Raw genomic sequence first — 22,659 nt, 5'->3', positions numbered from 1 at the left:
AAACAACATAAAAGCTAAATGGTTTAATCAAAATGTCACTTTTTGTAATTTAATACGTTCATGCTGAAAATGTCTTTATTGCTGCCTTTGCTGCTCCTTTTGGGAAGTCTGTTCATGTCATGGAGAGAGCCTCACTGTACCTCTGTTTGTGACTCAACTCCAGAATCCTCTGCACGTCCTTTTTGGTTACAGAGTCATCACTTTTCAGAGACTGAAAAAAAGAACAAAGACATTTGTTTTTTTTCAAGAGAAACATCCTCATTGTACCTAAATTGCACCTGCTCCTAGGTTCAATGGACAACAGATAAGAGACAATAATCTAAGATTAGTTTCTATATTAGTTCATAGTCAAATATATATGTTTTATTATTTATATGAACACAAGGTGTTGCAACAGCGCAAAAAAGCATCAAGTTGGCATAATAATCTAGAAAAATGATGAAAAAAAGGCAGCAGATGTGAAACGCAGTCAATGCCCCTTTCTAAAATTACATTACTTTTAACAATCTGCTGATGAATGTCCTAATGAGGGTACACGAAGATGCACAGATTGGGTTCTGCTGGCAACTAAGCAGATGGCTGATGGGTAATTATGAATTAGTGAGTTCTCTAATTGCTCCACAAGCTCTCCAACAGCCCTCTATGGAAGACTTGTATTTGTTATGATCAGAACAGAAAATGACCAGATTTTCAAGAACAAAAATGGATTCAAACAAAGGTAACAGTCTTGATATTCTCCTTGAAAATGATGCCTGTAGCAATTAACACTTTAAAAAAAAAAAAAGAACAGCTTGTATCCCAAATGAGAAAATGCTGTTCTTTCTGATGTACTGAATTCCTTTTGAGATAATGGACTCCTTATCTAATGCTTATTTCTAGTGTTGTTGAGTTTATGAAGTACTTCTCTATTATCTGATAAAAGTGCTCATTCACCCTCACTCACATACTAATAAAATACACATTGAGTGCAATGTAAGGTTGGGTTTTTTTTTCCAAAAACACGTAAACGAAAAAGGACCAAGACCAAGAATTAAACCAACATCTTTTAACTTGTAAACAGCGCTACTTCATGATCTGCTGGAATCCAGGTTATGACTATACCAGCACAGATATTTACAATTTGAGAATATTTATTTCTTTAAAACAAACTGCATCATAGAGGGAAACCTCTATGGCCGCTGTGTCTAATTAATGATGTCATAGGATGAGACCAAACAAAAACAACGCTATCTTATAGGCTATAGGCTGGCGACCGTGCTGCAGTGGTAGGGCCATTTACCATAAATCGTGCTATGTTCACGCTGATCATGTGATGGACCATTGCTACCCAATACTAGCGTATGTCCACCACTTACAGTTGGAAAAAAGCTTGGTGCGCAATGTCAAATCTTGCAAATCTTACCCAAGGCTTTTTCTTTCACAACAGTATTCTGATATATGAAAGACTTGATATCACAAAAAAGTGAGTAGAAACAAAGCAAGGTTATTTTTTTTTCTCCTCCATGATGTATTTTTAAAAAATTACCACTACCGTGAATTAAAGTGGACACCATCGACATGTCATTACCAAATCCTAGTCCACGATCAGTCAAATCAACCTGGTTTAACTTTCAATGCACGTTTTGGGCGTCGAGCCCAAACAGGGTCCTAAATATGTGCGGAGCATGACATAAACACAAGAGTTTTAAATATGGAAGCCCGAAATGCGCATATAACCAGGTTTTCATAAACTGTTAATCAAAAGGGTTGCTTGAACGTACATTTTTAAACAGATATTAGTCTTACTTGAGTATGAGTCGCATCCCAGGCCAAACTAGACCAAAAACTGTGCCGAAAAATACAAACATCTTAATGGCTGGGCTTGTCTTTCAAAAACATTTCATCATCCATAACAAAAATAAAGTTCATGGCCTACAAAAATTAAGTCATTAAACTTGCTTTCAGACTCCGAAAACGTGCAAGAAGAACATTGATCTAGATAGGCTTCCTTCACCTCTTCAAAACTTCGTCAAACCTCTTTGTCTGACTGACCGGCTATCTTGATCATACAAACGATTTATTTTATCGATCTAGACTTTTAAAACTGAATGACGTTGTGGATTTTTACACAGCGTATCTTCAAAACAGAGCCAGTGGGTGGTTACCAATTAATATCCAAAAACAGTTCTTAGAAAATGCAGGAGGCTACAAACTGAAGTGATGTAGGAACTTCAAGATCAAACTGATAAGAACCACAAAGAAAGGTTTCTGTGTGTGGCACTAAACTTTGGAACGGGTTAAGCTATGAGATCAAACAATGTTCAAATATCCAAATGTAAAAAAGAAAATGTATAAAGAAACTCTGATTTCAGGATATGAAGATAAGAGGAGTCAATGATCAACAAGTGTTTGAATAATTCCAAATACATGTGTGAACTTGATTGGGGTGAAATAATCAAAGCTCTTTTGATTACAACCAAGGAATATTGCATTGTAATGTGTATTAATGATTATTGAGAGGTTTTAATTACAATCAATGAGCCATCAATTTTGTTGACTTGATCTGCAATGTGTAACAATAATAACTGGTTTAATGTGATCATGTGTTCTAATTATAAACAATGATTATTACATATCGGTACCGTTACTGTTTACTGAAATCATAAATCAATGTTTTCTGAAGATAATCAATCATTACTATGCACTGGATTTTGTTAGTTGAAAAGAATCTATCTGCTTAGAACTGGATTTCAAAAACTGTAAAACTATAAAAATGAATGAACTCAGTTGTGGTAGGATTATATAAGATCGCTTCTTCCCACTTCTTTTCAAACAATAAATCAAGCTCTGCTTATTCGTTAGTTATTTATTACTGTATTTAATCAAGCAAATGTGATTTAAGTCAGTGGTCCCCAACCCCCTGGGCCGCGGACCGGTACCGGTCCGTGGGTCATTTGGTACCGGGCTGCACAGAAAGAATAAATAACTTACATTACTTCCGTCTTACTTACTTCGGAATCTAAAAGAAGTTTTATTTTGAAAAATTGCCCGATTCTCTGTTACATCCGTCTATGTCCCTCTAGAGCAGGAGTGGCGAACACGCGGAGCGTGCTCTAGACGCAGGCCAAGGCGCTCTTCACGTTCACGTGATAGGTCACCGCTAAAATGAAACCCAGGAGCTAGCAAAATGAGTAAAAAACAAACGTCTTTGGAATGTTTCTTTGCCAAGGGGAAAACGCACAGCCAGGAGACAGAAGAGGACCCTTCGACTTCCGGGAAAAAAAAAAAAAAGCTACATTTAATAGACAGCACTTCTTTTTTGCACCATGAGTGTGGGAAGTGGAGAGGATGATGACCCCTGTGTGATGTAAAATGACATGCATGTCAAAATAAAAGCACTATTCTGTTCCCCTTCGTCATAGTGTTGCTATAATACTCATCAGCCTACATTTGAAAGACCGGTCCGTGAAAACTTTGTGTGACGTCATACCGGTCCGTGGTGTTAAAAAGGTTGGGGACCACTGATTTAAGTGACTTTTCTGTTTTGTTTTATTTTCTGTCTTTTTAATCTCTGCATTTCCCCATTTGACGAGTTTGATAAATATGTGTAAATTCTTTATTGCTTTGACCACAATGCTTGAAATTCAACTCAATTCAACATAATCAAAGTTGGGTTTTCCCTCACAAAGTAATGGATCTCATTCTATTTATAGTCCAAGGCAAATATGCTCTGAAATGAATTTATCTAAAGATGCTGTATCTTAACATTGTAACTGACCACGTAACCTAACCAAATTATCAGAATAACTGGACACATGGTCGTAAAAATGATTCATGTCGAATAAAGCAAAATCCCTTATGAACTCTGCACTTAATTTGAATTCCTTCTTTCCGAAATTTAATCAAATGAAACATCTGGGATTTGCTGAGAGAAACACATTTGTTCCATGAAGACAGGGAAATGTTAGCATAAAGTTAAACTAAAGTGTGTAAGGAAACAGTAATATTTATGAGTAATTAGATACTTTACTATTGCTACGACTTAGTTAATAACTCAGTTACAATTTTAGTAAAAGTAATCACTTATAAACTTAGCCTATTACCGGTACTTTTTTTGTAAAGCAATAAGGTTGTCGCTGCTCAACTATGCCTGTTTTCTATTGGGCTATGCCATAAAAGGGAATGATCTGTTCACCAGTTACCTGCTGACAGCTTATTTTAGAGAGGAACACAATCTACAGAGGTTCTTGTACTTTTGAATATCACAGAGTATAAATCCTCCAGAAGCCAGATTAAAAACATCTTTATATAAATCACCCTTTTTTTTTCCTTCCAGATTTAAGTCTTTCTATATGCACTATACTGTAGAAAGCACCAGCAAGCTTTTATTAAGTTATTTTTTTTCCATATCTACACAACATTAGAAGGGTTTGTGAATTTCTGTGAAATATCTTGTGTATTGCTATTTAGAAGACTGTCCATTTTCTACTTTGCACCATGGCAACAAGATAAATAAATGATGGAAGCTTAAGGTACATCTGTCTATCTATTTTCTGCGCCTACTTCATCATCTGCAGGGAACGTGTCCCAGCAATCATTGGAGAGAGCAGTTACACATAACGGACAGGTGGTTGATACATCACCAGACGGGCTTAAATACAAATAAGTTGAAAATGCAGGCATGGATGCCCTCACAGAAAATGTAAAATCACAAATCAATTTTGGATGCCTGCGGAAAGAGTCTGCGGAAAGAGAAATACGATAACATTTAAAATCTTGCATCGAAATGCCAGGGCAGGGATGATGGGGACATTTTCTATTGTGCATGGCTTTGTTTCTAAATACAAAGTGCTTATCCAGGTAAAGCTCCGGTTAAATTTTATATCTTAAAGAAACTAGTTATATTTGAGTAGAAACTATGGAGGGGTGACTAGTGGAGCATGTGCACAATGAAAATGCCTGGAAACCCAGCCATTACAGAGTATAAGATTAAGCACTGTATACTGATATAAACTGGAGGCCATCTGTTCAACAGCTGAAGCTTTGTCGAAAGTGGGTTACGCAACGACATAATGACCTCCAACACGAACAAATGTACAACAGTTTAGCAGAAAACGGATCGGGTTGCTGTAGAGGCCCAGTTAAAAACTCAGCTGACTGAAAAAGCTATGACACGGTGGAAGGAGATGTGGGTGATTCAACTTCAGTTAAGTAGAAAGACAGTAACAAGACTGAAAAAGTGTGTCATGCATGACTGGGTAAAAGTCCCCCACAGCAAAGCCAAAACATGTGTCATGCAAAAAAAGTCCATTTGTTTACTGTTTTTTCTGCACCATAGGGCTCACCAGATTATGACGCGCGCCATCAATGAATGGTCTATTTTTTAACTTATATCATACATGATGCGCATCGAACTAGTGGATGGATTAAGTGAGACAAGACAGTCCGTCAGTCAGACTTTATTAACTGTGTTCACAAAAATTCTAGGGCTATGTCCAAAGTCCCGACCTAATCCCTAACTAATAAAAAACTATATAGGGTGGGACTATGTAGCGCCCTGTATTTTAAAAGCAATTCATCATGCTCACTACTTTTTTTTTTCTTTTTTTTTTTACGGCGAATCAATAGGGATGGGAATAGAAGCCCCATGAAACTTTCCCAGGGGTTCATGTAATTGTGCCAGAAATCATTCAGGGCTTTGAAACCACACAGAACAGCGGCATCTGGTGGCGGGCTGGACGTATATCATATGCTTCAACTAAGCCCCTTGTGACACTTCAATGTGGAAATGATAATGAAAAACGTAAAACAAAACAACATCTTAACCGTGGTTCGACCAAACGAAGCTTTTGGCGCTGCATACGTCATCAACCACGTGATCCGGGCTAGTTGACACACGCCCCGAAACAATGTGCCGAACCACTCTGCTTCATGAAGGTGAAACAAGCGCCGGAGCGTCCGTGTCAAACCCTCCCTAGAGATCATCGATTTCACGAAGTTAAAATCTAATAGATATGAGTGTTTTGTGACGACTATTTATGATTCCACTGTCTTCTGATGATGAAAACGTTGATGGTTTCTTAAAAAAATACATTTTAAAACATTTTCTTTGCAAAAATTGTTGTAACACAACGCACTGTGGTCTATATTCACCAATCTAGTGAACATCGATGCTGCTTTTCACGGAGACTTCTGGGAAATTTCTTGGGCACTCGATTTTGAAATTGTAGGCTGTCTCCGAATTCCCACCCTGATCCTAACTACTAAAAAACTATATAGTGGGGCACTATTTAGTGCCCTGAATTTTAAAAGCAAGTATTTTAAAAGCAAGCATGCTCACTATTTTTTCTAACGGCGGATGTGACATCATCGATTTCACGAAGTTAAAATCTAATTCAAATGAGCATTTTGCATGGATTATTTATGAGTCCACTGTCTTCTGAAGATGTACATGTTGTTGGTTTATTAAAAAAGTACATTTTAATAAATTATTTGGGGGGAAATATTTCCGACGCAATGCATTGTGGCCTATATTTGCCGATCAAGTGAGCATCACACTGGTTTTTCGCAGAGACTTCTAGTAAATTTCTAGGGCACTCGATTTTGGATTTGTAGATTCGGACACCACTACAAAATGGCGAACGCAATATATAGTGCAATATGTAGTGACTAGTTAAGGAATTTGGACGTAACCTAGAACTTGTTTGTAGCATGCTATACATTAGCCACGCAATAGCATTAGCTGTGTAAGCATGTTCACAATACCTGTAACTCCAAACCTTGATCATGAAAAATACAAAAAAAATAACACTGATACAGCTGAAACAAATGTTTCTGTGACTATTCTAACACCCTACCTTGCTAGTAACACATAAAAAAACTATAGTCTAACCCCACTATATGTTAGCCACATTAAAAGAGTTAGCCAATGTGAATTCTTTGCTGTACCTGTAATTCCCAACATTGTTTGCAACACGTAGAAACACAGGAAGATACCGTTTAAAATAACATTAATGTGACTATGCTAACTCCTAACATTCTTTGGAACACACACACACACAAGAAGAAAGAAAAAAAACAGTCCAATACCGCTACACATTCGACACTCTAGCATATTCACAGAAAAAAACCAAAACTTGTTTGGAACTTAGCAAAAAACCTGACCAAACCATTTTCACAGATCGCGTGGTACTTCTCAAAATCGCTTTGACAACCACAATTATCCATAGATAAAGGTGCTCCGGTTCATTTGGTAAAGTCGGTTTATTGAAAATAAAATAAGTGTTTTAAATGTCCCTTAGAGTGTGAAAAATGCTGTATTTTGCTGTTTAGGCTAGTTATTTTATATTTTTATCCCTATTTTTGGGATTTTAACTCTTATTTTCCTGAAAAAAAGATTAAATAGGGTTCCTTAATCTTCTTTTTTTGGATTTGGATTTGTTGACTCTGACAATGCATCTCCATTTTTCGCCAACCGCATTTCTCTAAAATCATTAGATATGTAACAATGGGTTGGGCCTACTGAACTGACAAACATTTCCCCATCAATATTTAATGACATCTAGTTAGTTTACAGCGGGCTGATTAAAAATAAAAAAAAAATAAAAAAAAACAGTGAGAGGAAAATAGAGCTCCAAGAATGACTTGCAGCTCACAGCTTGAAAAGACCTGTGATGCAGAGAATGTATAAAAGATAAGGACAGTAAAACTCCAACCTGAAGGTTGCCTTTTAAGCTGTTCAGTTCTTTTGATGTCTTCGAGAGCTGATGTAGAATGCCGCTGCGTTCGTTGAAAACTTCCTTCAGTTTCTTGTCCAGCCCATCGTAGCTGTGTCTGCTGAGAGAAAGTGAGGTTTGACCATTAAATTTGTTATCACAAAATGATGCAATTTTATTCATTGTCAATTCTATTGAAATTCACAATTTTTATTCTTTATTAGAAAAAAACGTTGAGAAACTACCAGAAACAGCAAAACATAGGAAGAAAAATCGTAACTGTTCAGGCCTTAAACATATGAAAGGAAACCCAATGAAACATTTATTTTTCTTTCAGCCATTTGGTTTAGTCCGCATTTTAAAACAACAAGCCGTTTGACCTTTGATGTTCTCCTATATTTCCTACTTAATCTTGATTTTGACTATACAATTAGTTCAAAGAAAAACATTTTATACTGTATTAGTCAAACAATGCTCTCAAGTTGTGCTTTTAGTTATTGATGTGCTTAAAAAAAAGGTTTCAAAAGCCTTAATAAACATCCTCCTTTCTATTCTTGTTTTATCGAAAGTAAGTGTCCAGTGAGGTCAAAGGAATATATTTTATAGTTAATGAGCAGCCCATGAATAAAAAAAAGACTAAAAGAGCAAACATTCAGTCGATAAACATTTTTAGTAAAACACCAAGACAATTACAGCTTTAGCAGTGTGTATGTATGTGAATAAAAGGTATTGGCTCAATTTAAAAAATTAGGATTGCTGCAGATAGAATGGATTTTTTCTGTCCCTGTGAGTGTTATAAAAACTGCCTCATTTTGCTCCAAAGGCAGAATATGTTTTTACTGCTTAATGCAAGTATTGTATATGAAAGCAACCATATTTTCTGCACTTTAGGGTGCACCGCATTATAAGATAAACAGTCAATAAATTATCTAATTTTGAACTTGCATACAGAACTATAGGATGCATTTAGTGAGACAAAAGAGTCAGAGATAAGTCAGTCAGTCAAACTTTAACAGCTGTGTTAACAGTATTTCTAAAGTAAAAAACACAGATTTTTTTTTCAACAGTGGATATGACATCATCGATTTCACGAAGTTAAAATCCAATTAAAATGAACGTTTTGTGAGGATTATTTACGAGTCCACTGTCTTCTGAAGATAAAAATGTTGATGGTTTATCAAAAAAATACATTTAAATACATTTTTTGGGGTAAAAAAGGTTCCAATGCAATGCATTGTGGTCTTTTTTCGCCGATCTAGTGAGCATCGATGTACACTGGTTTTTCGCAGAGACTTCTGGGAAATTTTTTGGGCCCTCGTTTTTGGAATTGTAGATTCAGACCGCAATACAAAAAGGCAAAACGCATTATATAGGGGTTACGGGGGGGGAGAATTCGGATATACCCACAGTCTGACATGTTATATATTAGCCCCGTTAGCCACATTAGCCGCGTTAGACACATTAGCCGCGTTAGCCACGTTTACCTGTTCACAATAAAACCCATCCTTGTTTGCAACACGTTAAAAGAACAGACCGATACCTCTAAAACAAATTTTACTGTGACTACAGTAACTCCCAAACTTGTTATTAACATGTAGAGAGAAAAAAGTCCAGCACTGCTACATGTTACATTTACCTCTCAATATTTATTTGACATCATTTAGCAAAACCACAATTATTTAATTTATAAGGCAGACTGCAGTTTTTTTAGAAAATAAAAGTCTTTTAAAGGGCCTAAACCATGCAAAAGTAAACTTTTTGGATCTTTTAGGTTTATTTTAGTGTTCACTCCTCATTTTACGGTATTTTGATCCATAACCACATTTCTGAGTATTCCTCTGAAAACCTGCCCTACGTGCACCAGCCCCTTCCAACCCACGAGAATGAGCGGGTTCTCACATTGTGATGTCACAAGGGAACAGCCCCTTCCAGGAAGAGTCTGCGCTGTCAGTACAGCCCCCAGCATAACACAGAAACACACTTTCCTCATGGAGCTAGCGATGTTTGGCAAAAACGCTTTTCCAAAATGTGCACGTCCATCTTTACAAAAGTTTGGATGTTGTTTGTTTTCGTGGGCAAAACGCAGATATACTGCCGAGGCCGGCTCTAGGCGGCACCCACAAAAATGGGCGGCACCCACAAGGAGAGAAAGCCGGTGCCTCAGATATCGTCGAGTCTTACTCCAGGGTAGGAAAATGAACTGTGAAAATAACTCACATTTCATTTTTAAAAATTGTTCTTTAGTTTACCAAAGGTATTTAATGATCATCTATATGGATATAGATTATTATGAAAGGCTTAAGAATAGCATGATATACAGTAGACCCTTTAAATGCACCTGTAGTACAGATAATAATATTTTTTAAGATGATACCTTTTTTAAAACAAGAAAATCATTCAGGAAACTGCAGCCTATTCAGAACTCTGCGCCTCAGGTTCTCAGGACCAAAAAAGTAGACCACCTCTGAGGTCTTTACACTGACTGCCTGAGGACTTTAAAGTTCTGTTTCTGGTTTATAAGGCTTTGAATGGTTTAGCACCATGATACATGATTGACGTCCTGACCCAGTGTGTAACAGCCAGACCTCTCTGGTCATCTGGATCCAGTCTTTTCTCAAGTTCTAGTTAAAACCAAACACGGAGAAGCTGAATTCAGCTTCCATGTCCTGTTGATCTGGAACAGACTTTCACAAAGCCTAGATCAGCTGAAACACTCGTTTTACTTAAATACAGTTTAAAGACCCACCTAGTCTCAGCTGCATTTGATTAGTTTTCATTCAAACAATTACATACTAAATTGTACTTTCAGCTTACTTTGAACTCAACTTTTTAAACTTTCTTTACGTTTTTATTTTATTTTAATTATCACTCCTTTAATATTTCCTCTGAATGTTTTATATAAAGCAAATTGAATTTCTTAAAAAAACTAACAAAAAAGCCTTCAACACTTGCTGCTGTTATTGGCCAAAGCTTAATAGAAATAAAGAAAGATTCATGCTAAAAGCAGTTTGTAGAACCATTTTTTTTTTTTTTCCGTGACTTTTTATATTTTCTTTCATGAATCACTATGACAGAATCTGGTTGATAATTTGTGTTTCACCGCAAAACCCAGAGCTCCCAAACGGAGCCTACAGTAGAACCTTCTTATGAATCAACGGCTTTGTTTCCGCCCGGGCTGTCTTCCAAAAACCCCTTCACACCCCATGTCATAGATCCCAGCAGCAGATCACGCACAATAACACATAAATCACTAACAGAATAGCATCACCTGGGAAATAAATAAATAACACAGCATACTGAATCCCACACTTGACTTGCTACCATATGGCACTGGCGTGAAATTTATTACAGGTTCAAGCAATAAGGGAAGATGGGGTGAGAGAATCCTCCCAGTCTGCCATATTATTCATTACCCAATGGAATAGGCCCTTGGGTATCTGTGAAATGAATAAGACACATAATTTGAGTCCCACTGACACAGAAACATGTATATCTCAAGGTTTTCAGATAAAGTCTTGTCTTTTTTTCGGCTCACCCAAGCCTCTACAAACTGCTCATTACAGCGAACAAATGGTAACAGCTGCATGATTGTACCATGACCTCTAAAGAGTTTACTACTCAATCAGGCTCCTCCCAATCAGGGATGGCCTTTCTTTCCAAGGCAGTGATGTCAATGACAAACCCACACTTGACGACGAAAAAAAAAACGGATAAGGAATGGCACCAACAGGCACATGGTCATAAAGCAATGGAGATGAGATAATGAAATCTTTCATTCTGGACATCTGCAAATTGAAATGAATTCCTGGCTGTCTTGATGAAACGGAGAGTGAGGAGGGAGGCGTCATTTATACGATCAAATTATAGAGGACAAATATTTCTTTGCCCTTGGAGTCACAGCAGGTGCCTGAATTATATGAGGCTGACCCTTCAGCATTAAAAAAAAAAAAAGAGCCATAGAGGATAATGAAACTGAACAACTGAACACAACATCCAAGCAACGACTAAAACTTAAAAAAAGCTGCAAGACCTCATCTAATGAAAGAGCTGGACAAGAAATATTACTATTGATCGACGCTTAATTTTGTTGAACATGTAAAAAAAATATTTTTGTATTGGCATTGCGTTTACACACAAACATGTTTTACCAGGAATTGCCATATCAATGAAAAAAATAGTTTATTGTCCCAGGTCTACTATAGTCAGAGGTTTACAGGACATTTGATAAGGTTTAATTCAAATGTTTTGAGACAATTTGTAACTTTTCATTTCCATCCATCCACCCATTCCATTTCTATGGTTCTGGTGAATACTCAATTTTGATTGGCTGCAGGCTCTCCATTAAAAGGGACAGTGGACACCTAGAAAAGAGGTTCCGGTCACTTGGCCTGAATGTTTTTGCGCTGGCGTAGACACTAGTTGGTAACCAGACCAACAAAAACTTGGAACATATGTGGACATGTTATTCCACAGGAAGATGGGTGCAGGCTCAGTAGCCATGACGACCGGTTATCAAATATTCTGCTTTTGCGAAAGTGGTTAGCACTCTTGCTTCAAAGCAAGAAGGCCCCCGGTTCAAGTCCCGGCTGGGAGACCTGAAACAGAACACCAATGGGGGGACCTTTCTGTGTGGAGTTTGCCTGTTCTTCCCTTTGCATGTGTGGTTTTTCTCCAAAAACATGCTTCATAGGTTAATTGGTAACTCTAAATTGTGAATGTGAGTGTGCGTGGGTGTGTGATTTGTGGGTCTGCGACAGACTGGCGACCTGTCCAGGGTGTCCCCTGCCTTTGCTTACGAGTAGCCGGTATGGGTCCGGCAGCCCAGTGACCCCGAAAGGGACAAAACAGGTTTAAAAGATGAATGGATTACATTTGATTTAATATTTATTCCGTAAGTGTCTATGGTATAAGAGGGGTACGACAGTTATAGGTATCCATTATCATCAATTAATGAACTTCGCAGAGGCAACCGTCCAACGCTAAGTGGAGGATGGTTTATGCTTCTGCGTCATCCATTAGTTTTTGATGTTGACCAAATTATTGGGCATTACAAATTTTACTTTTCAACTTTTTAGCAGGGATCCCCAGACCTATCCCAGATTTCTGAAAGGAAGCCAAAGTGTTTACCGGTCAAGTCAAAAGTTAGTTTTTCTAAATCACGTCTGCCAATGATCCCCCTCCCAGTTGGACATGTCTTTAGGGTTAAATCACAGAGTATGTGGGTGGAGCTTTTTTTCTTTTCTTCTTAACATCATTCAACCACCTTTGCTGGTGCCTCTCAATGTAAAGTCCCCCAAGTTCTTTCTGGATGCCTGACTTTCAAACCCCATCTCCAAAGGGGACCCCTGCCACTCCTTGAAGCTTAGTACTCTTTGCCACCTGTACCTCATCTTATCAGTTCATTCACAACCCATAGCTCATGGGCACAGGTGAGGATAGGAGGTAAACTTAGAGGTAAATAGAGAACCTCACTTTTTTTTGTATCCGCATGCTCTCCTCCTCACAACATCTAAAGATACTTCAGAGACTAAAATAACTTTGTTGTATAAGCTTAAAAACATCAATTATATTTCCAGATACCTGATTCATTCAATTTATGTGACCTAGATATGTTACATATTTCACCTCCTCCTTATAGCCAATGCTAACACTGCTCAGAATTGCTATGAATAGCTTTTTGCATGCAGGTCTACATGCATAAACAAGCTGCTTATGAACACTCTGTTCTCGCTAAAACCAACACCTGTGTTCATCTTTATTTTCCAGTCCTTCACATGCTTTATTCTTTTTAATTCAGCCTGGTTGCGGATGGCACTGAGGGAATTACTTCCCAGCATGAAAGGAAAAATATTAGCTGGTAACAATCTTAAAAAAACAGCTCTGCGTTTGAAGAGGCAAGTGAAACCTAATGCAACGCACAATGACATCGCAGGGATTATCCACTATCGTCTGCCTTGCAATTAGCCACAGTAAACATGAAGAGCTCAGTATGTGACAGCAGGTTGAGTAAGCAAGTGTCTCCGCCTCCCCTCAGCATCAGCCTTGCTATTTTTAGAAATTTTGCAGGAGACAGACAGTAGTAGAGACAAGGACAAATTAAAAGGTTCCTGTGGGCTCAATGTCATTGGAGGCCTGTCCACCAGTGGACCTGTTGTCATGGTGCACACGTATAGTCACCTTTAATCTCCACTGATTATTTCAAATCCAAAATAATGCACATGTGAAACACAGACTGAGTATGCATTGTTGTTAAAATATATCTGTCAAAGTTGTCTATATTAATTACATGTGGTCGATAAATAAAGTATTGAAATATTGAAAACATATAAAAATATAATTACCTGTATAAAGAAATTGCTATTGACCACATTTTTGAAAAACTAAAATTAGTTTTACCTGCTAGGAATTAATATTGCTGAATCTAGACTTCTCTTCAATTGGATACACGACATCATGCCAGCATCTTCTGACATTAAGAACAGATGGGAAACAAAGTCTTTAGTGTTTACCATTGTACACTTTAAGACTCTAATACGGCAATTTCTGCACCATAAGACACACTTTAAAGCCTTAATTTTTTCAAAAAAATACAGTGTGGCTTATGATCCGGAGCACACAGCGCGCTGTTAAACCATCAGTCTGTCTTTTTCATGAGTTGCAAACGAGGTTGGGTGTTATGGTAAATGCTGACGTTTGGCATGTCTAACTGTTTTCTTTTTTGGGTTACTAACGAGGTTGGGTGTTAGCGTAGTAACGTTTGTTTTAGCGGTATCAGTCTGTTTTTTTACGTGTTACAAACAAGGTTGGCCCAGTTTAGATCCTAGTAACTTGGCCAACTATAGAACAGTATCAAACCTCCCCTTTATTTAAAAAAACCTAGAAAGAGTTGTAGTTAAGCAGCTTTACTTCCACCTATACCTTCAGCGTGTCCTAAGAGTTCCCTTAAGAAGTCTTCAGCTTGTTCAGAACCCAGCAGCTAGATTGTTAGCAGGAACTAACAGAAGAGATCACATCACTCCTGTCTTAGTTTCACTTCACTGGCTCCCAGTTGATTCTAGAATTAATTTCAAAATCCTCCTGCTGACCTATAAGGTCTTACATGGTATGGCCCCATCCTATGTCGAAGTCCTCATAATGCCTTACCATCCAAACAGAACACTTGCATAATGCAGGACTGCTTGTGGTTCCTAGAATTTGTAAAGGTACTGTTGGAGGTAGAGCGTTTAGCCGCCAAGCCCCTGTTTTATGGAATAAACTCCCAACTCATGTAAGAGAGGCCGACACAGTTTCTACATTCAAAGTTAGACTTAAAACATTCCTCTTTGGACAGGCTTATTGTCAGGCTAGCTAGTAATCAGAGATTATTTAACTTACTGTTAATGTGTTTAAATTAAACTTAACAATAACAATAAAGTTGTTAGTAGGCTGCTAGAAGTTTGAAGCTGGGGAAACTATGGTGCACTGGGGTTCTGTCCTCTATTCTCATCTACTTCTATTCTCTTTCTCTCCTCTATTTATGATCATTATTCATCATTTAGTTCTCCATGCCTCTGTTTGGTGCAGTGTGATTTTTGTTCTGTCCCTCTTTCCCACTCCCCTCTTTCGTCTGGATGAAGCTCGTCTGCTGGACTTTAAATGTGTAGTTGTAGATTTAGATAAGTTAATTCTTCTCTATGAGTTCTGGTTCACCGCCTGTCCGTCCTGGGGTAGGATCCCTCCTTCATGTGGGCACCCCTGAGGTTTCGTCGTTTTTACCGGATTTCGTTTTTCTTTATTGAATTGAATGAGGATTTTTGTGAAATCTCCTGTGTGACCGTGAAATGACCCAGAAGTGACCCACATGCGCAGAAGAGTACTGTTTGTTTGTGGAAGTAGCTAACGTTAACAATAGATTTCAACAATAGAGTTGTCAACAGCTGAGCTCTTTTTGCATTATTACATTTATTTTCACAAAGGACACAGCACAATTACAGTCTTCTCATTTTAGAAGGCATTGGAGCCAGGATCGTCTGTACCCACTGTTGTGGAATGGGGATGTTTATGTGCTAGGGCTGCACGCGTGTGTGTGTGTGTGTAAGAAAAGGAGAGAGCGCATACAGCAAGGTAGAGAATGAGGGGGGCAGTGGGGGCGCGCATTCATGTTGTGTGTTAGGGAGGAAGGAGAACGGTAATAAAAGAAGGGTTCCCCCAGAATAAATGCTTTTGACTTTTTATTAACCCGCTCTGGAGTTTCTAAGGGTCCGAACGGGGAAGTGAACCCCAGAGGAGGGTCTGCCTTCGGCCCTGGAGAAGGTCTCCCCCATGCTTCTGACCACGGCCGGAAAGGGAGAAAAAAAAAGTCATCGCGGGAAAGGTTCAACACCACGCTCGGCCATTTCGCTGGAAATATTTTCAAAAAACGCCCGGTTGCAATAAGAGCCCTCGAGTTTTGCCTGAATAGAGCTGTCACCCCAAATATTAATCAACTCGGTGACCTCGCTTCCCTTTCACTGACTGACAGCAGCATCGTCTGCCATGGTTGATGTTTATGTTCTAGTTCCTGCCTACTTCAACGCAGAATGATGACGTTTGTAGCGTATCGATGACGTACGGGTCGGATTCATGTGGCCTGGCCGTTCAGACGGAGGTCGCATTTCAAAAGATTGGATACGTATCAGATCAAGGACCATATACCCAAGTGGCCTGGGTCGCATTTGAAAAGATCGGATCTGTGTTGTTCAGACTGTCATGAAAAGATCAGATACAAGTCGCATAGGGGCAAAAAAAATCGGAATTGGGTCGTTTCAGCCTGTAGGGTGAACGTAGCCTTAATGAAGTATGATGATTTTTTTTCTGTCCCTTTTGCCTCAAAGTTCTGTGCGACTGATATTTGAGCTAAGTCTATAACAGACCATACATTGGTGCTGTGTCTTGTGAAAAGTACAAGAAAACACAGTGAAAGTCTTTGTATAGAAATGGCAAAAACATAAAACAGTAATGAAGCGACCTGAAAAGGACTGAACGACTAAAAATATCCAAGGAGACAATAATGACTTAATCAGAAGGTTATGAAGGAAGCAGAATGTTTAATAGCGGAAAACTCATTTGCCTCAATAAAAGCCATTAGTTTTAACGATAATAAAAGTACTGGACAAGAATAGGTTTTTTTTTGGAAAATGTGAAAGTTATTCTAAACCAAATCATTTCTAGCTTATCTTCAAGACCTGTGTAGAAATATTCCTTTGATTTAAGACAAAAAAGGTTTGAGCTGTGTGTTGGCATTAAAAGAAAAAAAACCTCTTAAAAAAATAAAACCATCAAACTGATAACTGGTAGTTGTGTTATAGTCTGGTATTTCTTTTGCAAAATTTGCTAAATTAATTGAACTAAAACTTCTTCACTCAGCCATCAGTATGTGATGTAAACCTCATGAGTGCTAGCATTCTGTCCCACATCAATGGCTGCAACACACCAGGAAGTCCACTTGGGAATGAACCACAATATAGGGAGACATACAATGTCAAATCACTACAAGCATTCTAAAGCAAGCACAGGGATTTTGAAATAGGGGGTATAGCTGATGGTTAGATTCCGTCCCTCAAATCACAGAGCACAAGAAAGGTCAATAGGGGTGTCCCAGTCATCTCCTTTTGATGCCTACTTGGTGAGGCATTCAAGGCATATCCCAGTGGGAGGAGGCCCAGCACATGCTGAAGGGAGTATGTCTCTTGGCTGGATTGGCAAAACAGGAGGAAGTTCCTGTGCAAAGGGAGGTCTAAGAGTCTTTGAATTGGCTGCTGGCCCCGCAACCCAGAACAAGATAGAATAATAGGTCTAAACCAACAAAGACCCCAAATTAATGTTAAAGCTATTTCTAACATGTGTTGGATGTTTTACATATAAAGAATTTGAGACGCTGACCAGTGTTAAACAATGACTGTTTCTGTTCAGGATTGGCATAAAACAAATAGCGCCGGATCTGGAGCCAGTATTAGAAAATGTGTGCTCGTAAATTACGTGTCATCTCTCACTGCAGGATCAATGTTAAGTATCCAATATTTCACAACTCAGAAAGGGAGAGCCACTGAGCAAAAGGGGTTTATCAGCACTCATGGGGATTATGGGTGAAAGTGGTCTTTTGTGATTCTTCCAATTTCAAGCTGAATGAATTACATCATTAGAGGGGCAAATAAAAGTGTTTGAGAGGAGGGACTGTCAAGAAATGAATTCATGCCTTTAGAAAAGCATGGCCATCATCAAGTGTCTGCAGAGAAAAGTTGGTCATGTGTACCAACTGCTGTCTTATTAAACCAGACAGTGGAAAGAAATATTAATTGCACTTATGTCAGGGTTGCCTAAACACTACATTTTTCTCAATTACTTTACTGAGGAAATATAACATTCTTTTCTGTCAATCCCATAAAAAAAATAAAAAAAAATAAAAACAAAAAGATACAGTGCCTCCACATTCCTAAGCCTTGGGACATTCAGTACATTAACCAATTACAGGGTAATGTATCCCTGTCTTGTGCATATGGATAAACGTGTAGCACTCAATTTTTAAGATGTTTTAGTGAAACAATTGAAACTTGTAAAGCAGTGGTAAATTTAGCGGGACACATTAGATTTTACAATGAAACTGTCACATCTGGCGATAAAAATTAGGTTGTACTGGGTTGTTTAGTCAACCCTCTAAACCAAGAGTAACCAATTGAGGTTTTAATGGATCCAGTAACAAAAACTTCATCCAAATCAAGGTCCACCTGCTATATTTTGGCTTCTTTTCAGTAATATTTCTTTTTGTGTTCACATTAAGACACATTCATAATAGTAAACAGGGACAAATTTAGGCCTGCATTGCAACAAACTAGTAAATCATTTCAATAATCGGCTTTCCTCACCTTCGAAAGTACCATGTGGTTGTGTTATAACACGTTTCACTCCTTTCGTTACCTGCTCATATGTTTTTCACAATAGACCTGTTGGATGTAAATGGCAGCAACATGTGAGCCATTTGTAATTACCAGAGGGTAATTACCGCTGGTGCAGAGAGAACAGTCGGTCATTCCGCATGAGGACCCTGGTCCACCATTTGGTAATATCGGCTCCGTACAGCGTTCCCTTATTTATCGTAGGACTAACATTCTATAAATACCCTGTGATAAGTGAAATCAACAAAGAAGGATTACAGATGTTTTAGGCTGTAAAACTCCTCACGACGTAGTTTATGCACTTTTTCTCAGGCAAACATGAACATTTGCACACTTTTCTCTCTTCTTTAAAGTCTCAAAGTTCAAACCATAAAAAATAAGTCCAGTTTTTCTACAACAAAAACAAAGATCTGCTCACTATTGAAGATTTCTGTAGATTCGGCAAACTGAACCCCCTCTATACAGGAGATGGAAATATTTGATTGACAACGGTCTACAACCAATGAAAACGCAGAACATAGCAGCTGTAAATAAAAAACTGCACTGAAAAAATCTGTGAAACAGCAGGACCGACCGTGATATAACGAGGAAACACTGTCGGGATAAAGAAATAGATGCGTTATAGAAGTTTATGTGGAGCACACACATCCTCAGAGGACACCAGGTCATGTAAACTGCCCACCAAATGTGGACTTTGCTTAGTTGACGAACTTAATGTAAACAGAAAAAAAGGGGGGGGGGGGAGAAAGTCCTAAACAACCCTTTTTCCACAAAAAAAAAAAAAAGACTTGGAGCCTTTTTTAATGCAGTTCTTTTAAAATTAATGTAATTTTAAACCAAGGGAATTTAAAGCGTGGAAATAGAAATACTTAGCATATTAGATGAATAATTCAATGATTACTTGCAGGGTATTTCATGCGTGAGTAGAAGCCACTTCCTTTTTCTCAGAATTTAACTCCCTATCACTCTCTAAACTATTAAAAGAACGCATTTTAAGATATGCGCTTCATAGAAAGAGGGAGCTTGCAAATTACTCAACCAAATTGTTCAAAATCTGTCAAAAGGACCCTCCAATTTGAGATTAGTTTTGGTAATATCAGTAATTTCAGTTTAAAAACGTCTTTACATACGTATGGCTCACCTTTGGCATGTACTCTGCTGCTTGGGTTAAGCTTATTAAAATCCATTAGATCTGCAGTTTTAAAAAAATAACCTTGTTTAAAAAAATAAGAACAAGAAGTTTACAAAAAATATGTATACCCACTGTGACATAAAATCCCCCTTCAATCTACTTGTCAGTCAAATTGTGTTTTTCTATTTGTTTTTCATTCTAACCACATGTATTTTCACCGAATAATTGAATTTTGCTAAAGATTTAGTGAGACTTTTCTGTTTTGGATTATTTATGTTGCTTGATGTGAGAGATTGACTGGACCCATTCTCGCTTCCTATGGTCAAAACCTTTCAATCTACAGAAAAATACCAGACAATTATGGTTTTAGAAGCAACCCACTTTGGCTGCCAGCATCAATTAAACGTGGGATCTGAGTGTATCTAATGCAATGCTTCTCCGTCCTTGCTTTTAAAAGCTGTGCAACACCGAGATCCAACTTCAGTAATTGTTCTACCACAATAAAAGCTGGACGGAGCTTGAATTATTTAGCGTACTCTGAAGGAGAACTCTGCCAAACATCAATGGGCACTGCTATTAAGAACAACAAATTGTGTGTGGGAAGGCTTAGCCTTTTCCCCCTAGAGACATTTTGAAAACATGTAATCCAGCTTTCTTTCCAGCTTTGTCAAAGAACGCTCAAAGAAAACGGTACAATCCAGAGAGTGTGTGTTTGAGCATACATGGAAGTGAGATCGGAAGCGCACCTTGAATGTCACACGACAACAAAAATTAAATAAAAACCAACAAATCTCTATTTTTATTTCACCAAAAATGATGACAGTGTGATTAAATAACATTGCAAAATCCCACTGTTACAGTGCAGCAGCCCCTTTGAAGCTACATTTACATCACTCATGGCGGAGCGCGTTCAAGCAGCCACTTCTAATGAAAATGTACGGACCCCGTGACCTGACATGGATAAAATAATAAATATCTTGTTCCCACACAATCATTAAGTTGTCCGAATGAAATCATATCTTGGATAGCTGCAATGTTTTTGTTGCACCGCTAATGTTAGCTTGGGGATGTGAAGAGTTGTTAGCATTGATGGTAAAAGACAACTGGACTGAGTGACCCCTCCTCCCTGCTGTTCCAAACAGGAAGTACCTGCTGGCTCCAAAAAAAGCAAAATCCCATAGACTTCTATACAGAAATAATCAGTTATTACTCAGTCATGCTATTTGTCAGGATAATGTTTTTAATCACACTCACTCTGTCCAATTCAATGGCTGTGAGCTAGCAGTGAAGCGTCTAAAACAAATGGATGATGGGAAGGAGGGTGGGCTTACTGCGTGCTATCAGTCCCGCCCACCACTCAGAGGTGAATTTCTGCAGCTGTGTAGAAAGTATGTCCTAGAGAACGACGCAGGTTTTTGATGCTGTATAACCATTATTAATAGACCACTTACAATAGAACAAAAGATGTTTGGAGAGGAACCCTAAACTACCTGGCTGAAGGACTTTGAGATGGTTTTTATTACGCAGAGAAACTGTTCTCTCTGCAAACAAAGTCGGCTAAATACAGTCAAGATCTCTTGATAACAAATGACAGTAAGCTGATCATGTGGAGCTCTTCCTTTATTTACTTATTTTTCTGACAAAAAGAAAACATGATTTAAACGTCTAAATAAACTCCCATCCTAAATCCTAAACCTTTCCCTTTTCTGGCAGCGTCTCTAGGAGAATTTCGAGAAACAGAGTGAGATAAAGCAAAGCTTCAGAGTTCAACTTTCTGCAATGATGCTTCCTCACAGAAGCTAATCAATGACAGATTGAAGAGGAGTCACATTTTCTTGGATGCCTTGGATTCAGGACCGGATTTAAACCCTCAGCTGGAGTTTGAATGACTTTGCCTGGGAGCCTTACGGCCAGCCATTCCGGCTTTCTTGTGCAGCCGAGGGACATAAAGATTTAGTGCAGAATGCTTTGGCCAGGGTTACATAGCTTGGATGTTGAGTCCTCACATGTTGAACTGTTTGGATAGAAAGTGGCTGCTACTAAAGCTAATAAACATCTTGGTAAAAGCTGAAGGATTTGAATGCTGGTAAAAAAAACAACAACAACTGTATATTCTAAAAGTAATTTTTTTTAGAAACATCAGACAATCGCTTCAGTCTTTAGTATTTATGTTTATTTATTATAAAGGTACATTTGCACTGATGTCCCTGAAATCCTAATTAACTGTGTCTCCGAAAAACGTCCCTGCACTCCCCGAATCAACCTTGCCAATCACACTGGCTGTTTATACTGACACAGGAATGAAACCGACAACCCCATTAGCAATGTTTTTGTTCAAAATGTAAGGTTTCAAAAAGCCGTTGGCTTTGAACTTTTTGGTTTCAAACAAACTTAAGAAGAGTTATGACACAAGGATCTTCGCCTGGCTTTCTAGACAGTTTTCTCATTATTTTGTCCTCATCTTTGCTTTGTTGTTGGATATTTACATCTGTATTTTGTCTCTGCATGTTTGAAAGTTGTTACAAAACACAAAAATCTCTATGCAGTACAAAATAACTAAATGTACTCGGAATTGAGTTTTTGTGGATTTTTTGTGTAATAATATCAAGAATGTAACTGTAAACAAAAGTTAGGGTCGTACTAAAAAAATGGATGTCAAATATTCTCACAAAAATGGTTTTAAAGGAGAAAATTGTAAATTGGAAAGAAAAAAATTAAAATAAAAGGCCCCAGACTAATTTAATTGGCTTTCAGTAATTATAATACTACAAAAAAATCTGTGTTGCAATTATCAAGGCTAACATTTTTTTATTTAAATTTTAAAATGAGGGAAAATTTTCCAAATAATTTGGTTGGGAGAATAACTGTAATGCAAAAAAAGGCCCAGAACTAAATGTTGTTTAATGGAATTCTTTTCAGTGAT

General features: G+C 38.0%; 1 protein-coding gene across 3 annotated transcripts in view; it reads right to left on the bottom strand.

Moving 5' to 3' along the window:
• luzp2 (leucine zipper protein 2) overlaps window positions 1-22,659 on the bottom strand; it is a 238,038-nt gene that overhangs the window by 121,035 nt on the left and 94,344 nt on the right. For 2 of the 3 annotated variants that reach the window (XM_023952501.2, XM_023952509.2), the window contains exons 2-3: window positions 7,695-7,815; window positions 141-211 (exon numbers count right to left, since the gene is read on the bottom strand). In XM_023952501.2, the coding sequence (XP_023808269.1) occupies window positions 141-211; window positions 7,695-7,815 (192 nt within the window). The remainder of the gene's footprint in view (window positions 1-140; window positions 212-7,694; window positions 7,816-22,659) is intronic. The other variant, XM_023952504.2, reaches the window with a different exon arrangement.

Source organism: Oryzias latipes, chromosome 3 (assembly GCF_053564925.1).
Source record: "Oryzias latipes strain Hd-rR chromosome 3, Olatipes_Hd-rR_3.1".
Taxonomy (NCBI): domain Eukaryota; kingdom Metazoa; phylum Chordata; class Actinopteri; order Beloniformes; family Adrianichthyidae; genus Oryzias; species Oryzias latipes.
The sequence above is the reverse complement of the archived record's forward strand: the minus strand, read 5'-3'. Positions and strand labels throughout refer to the sequence as shown.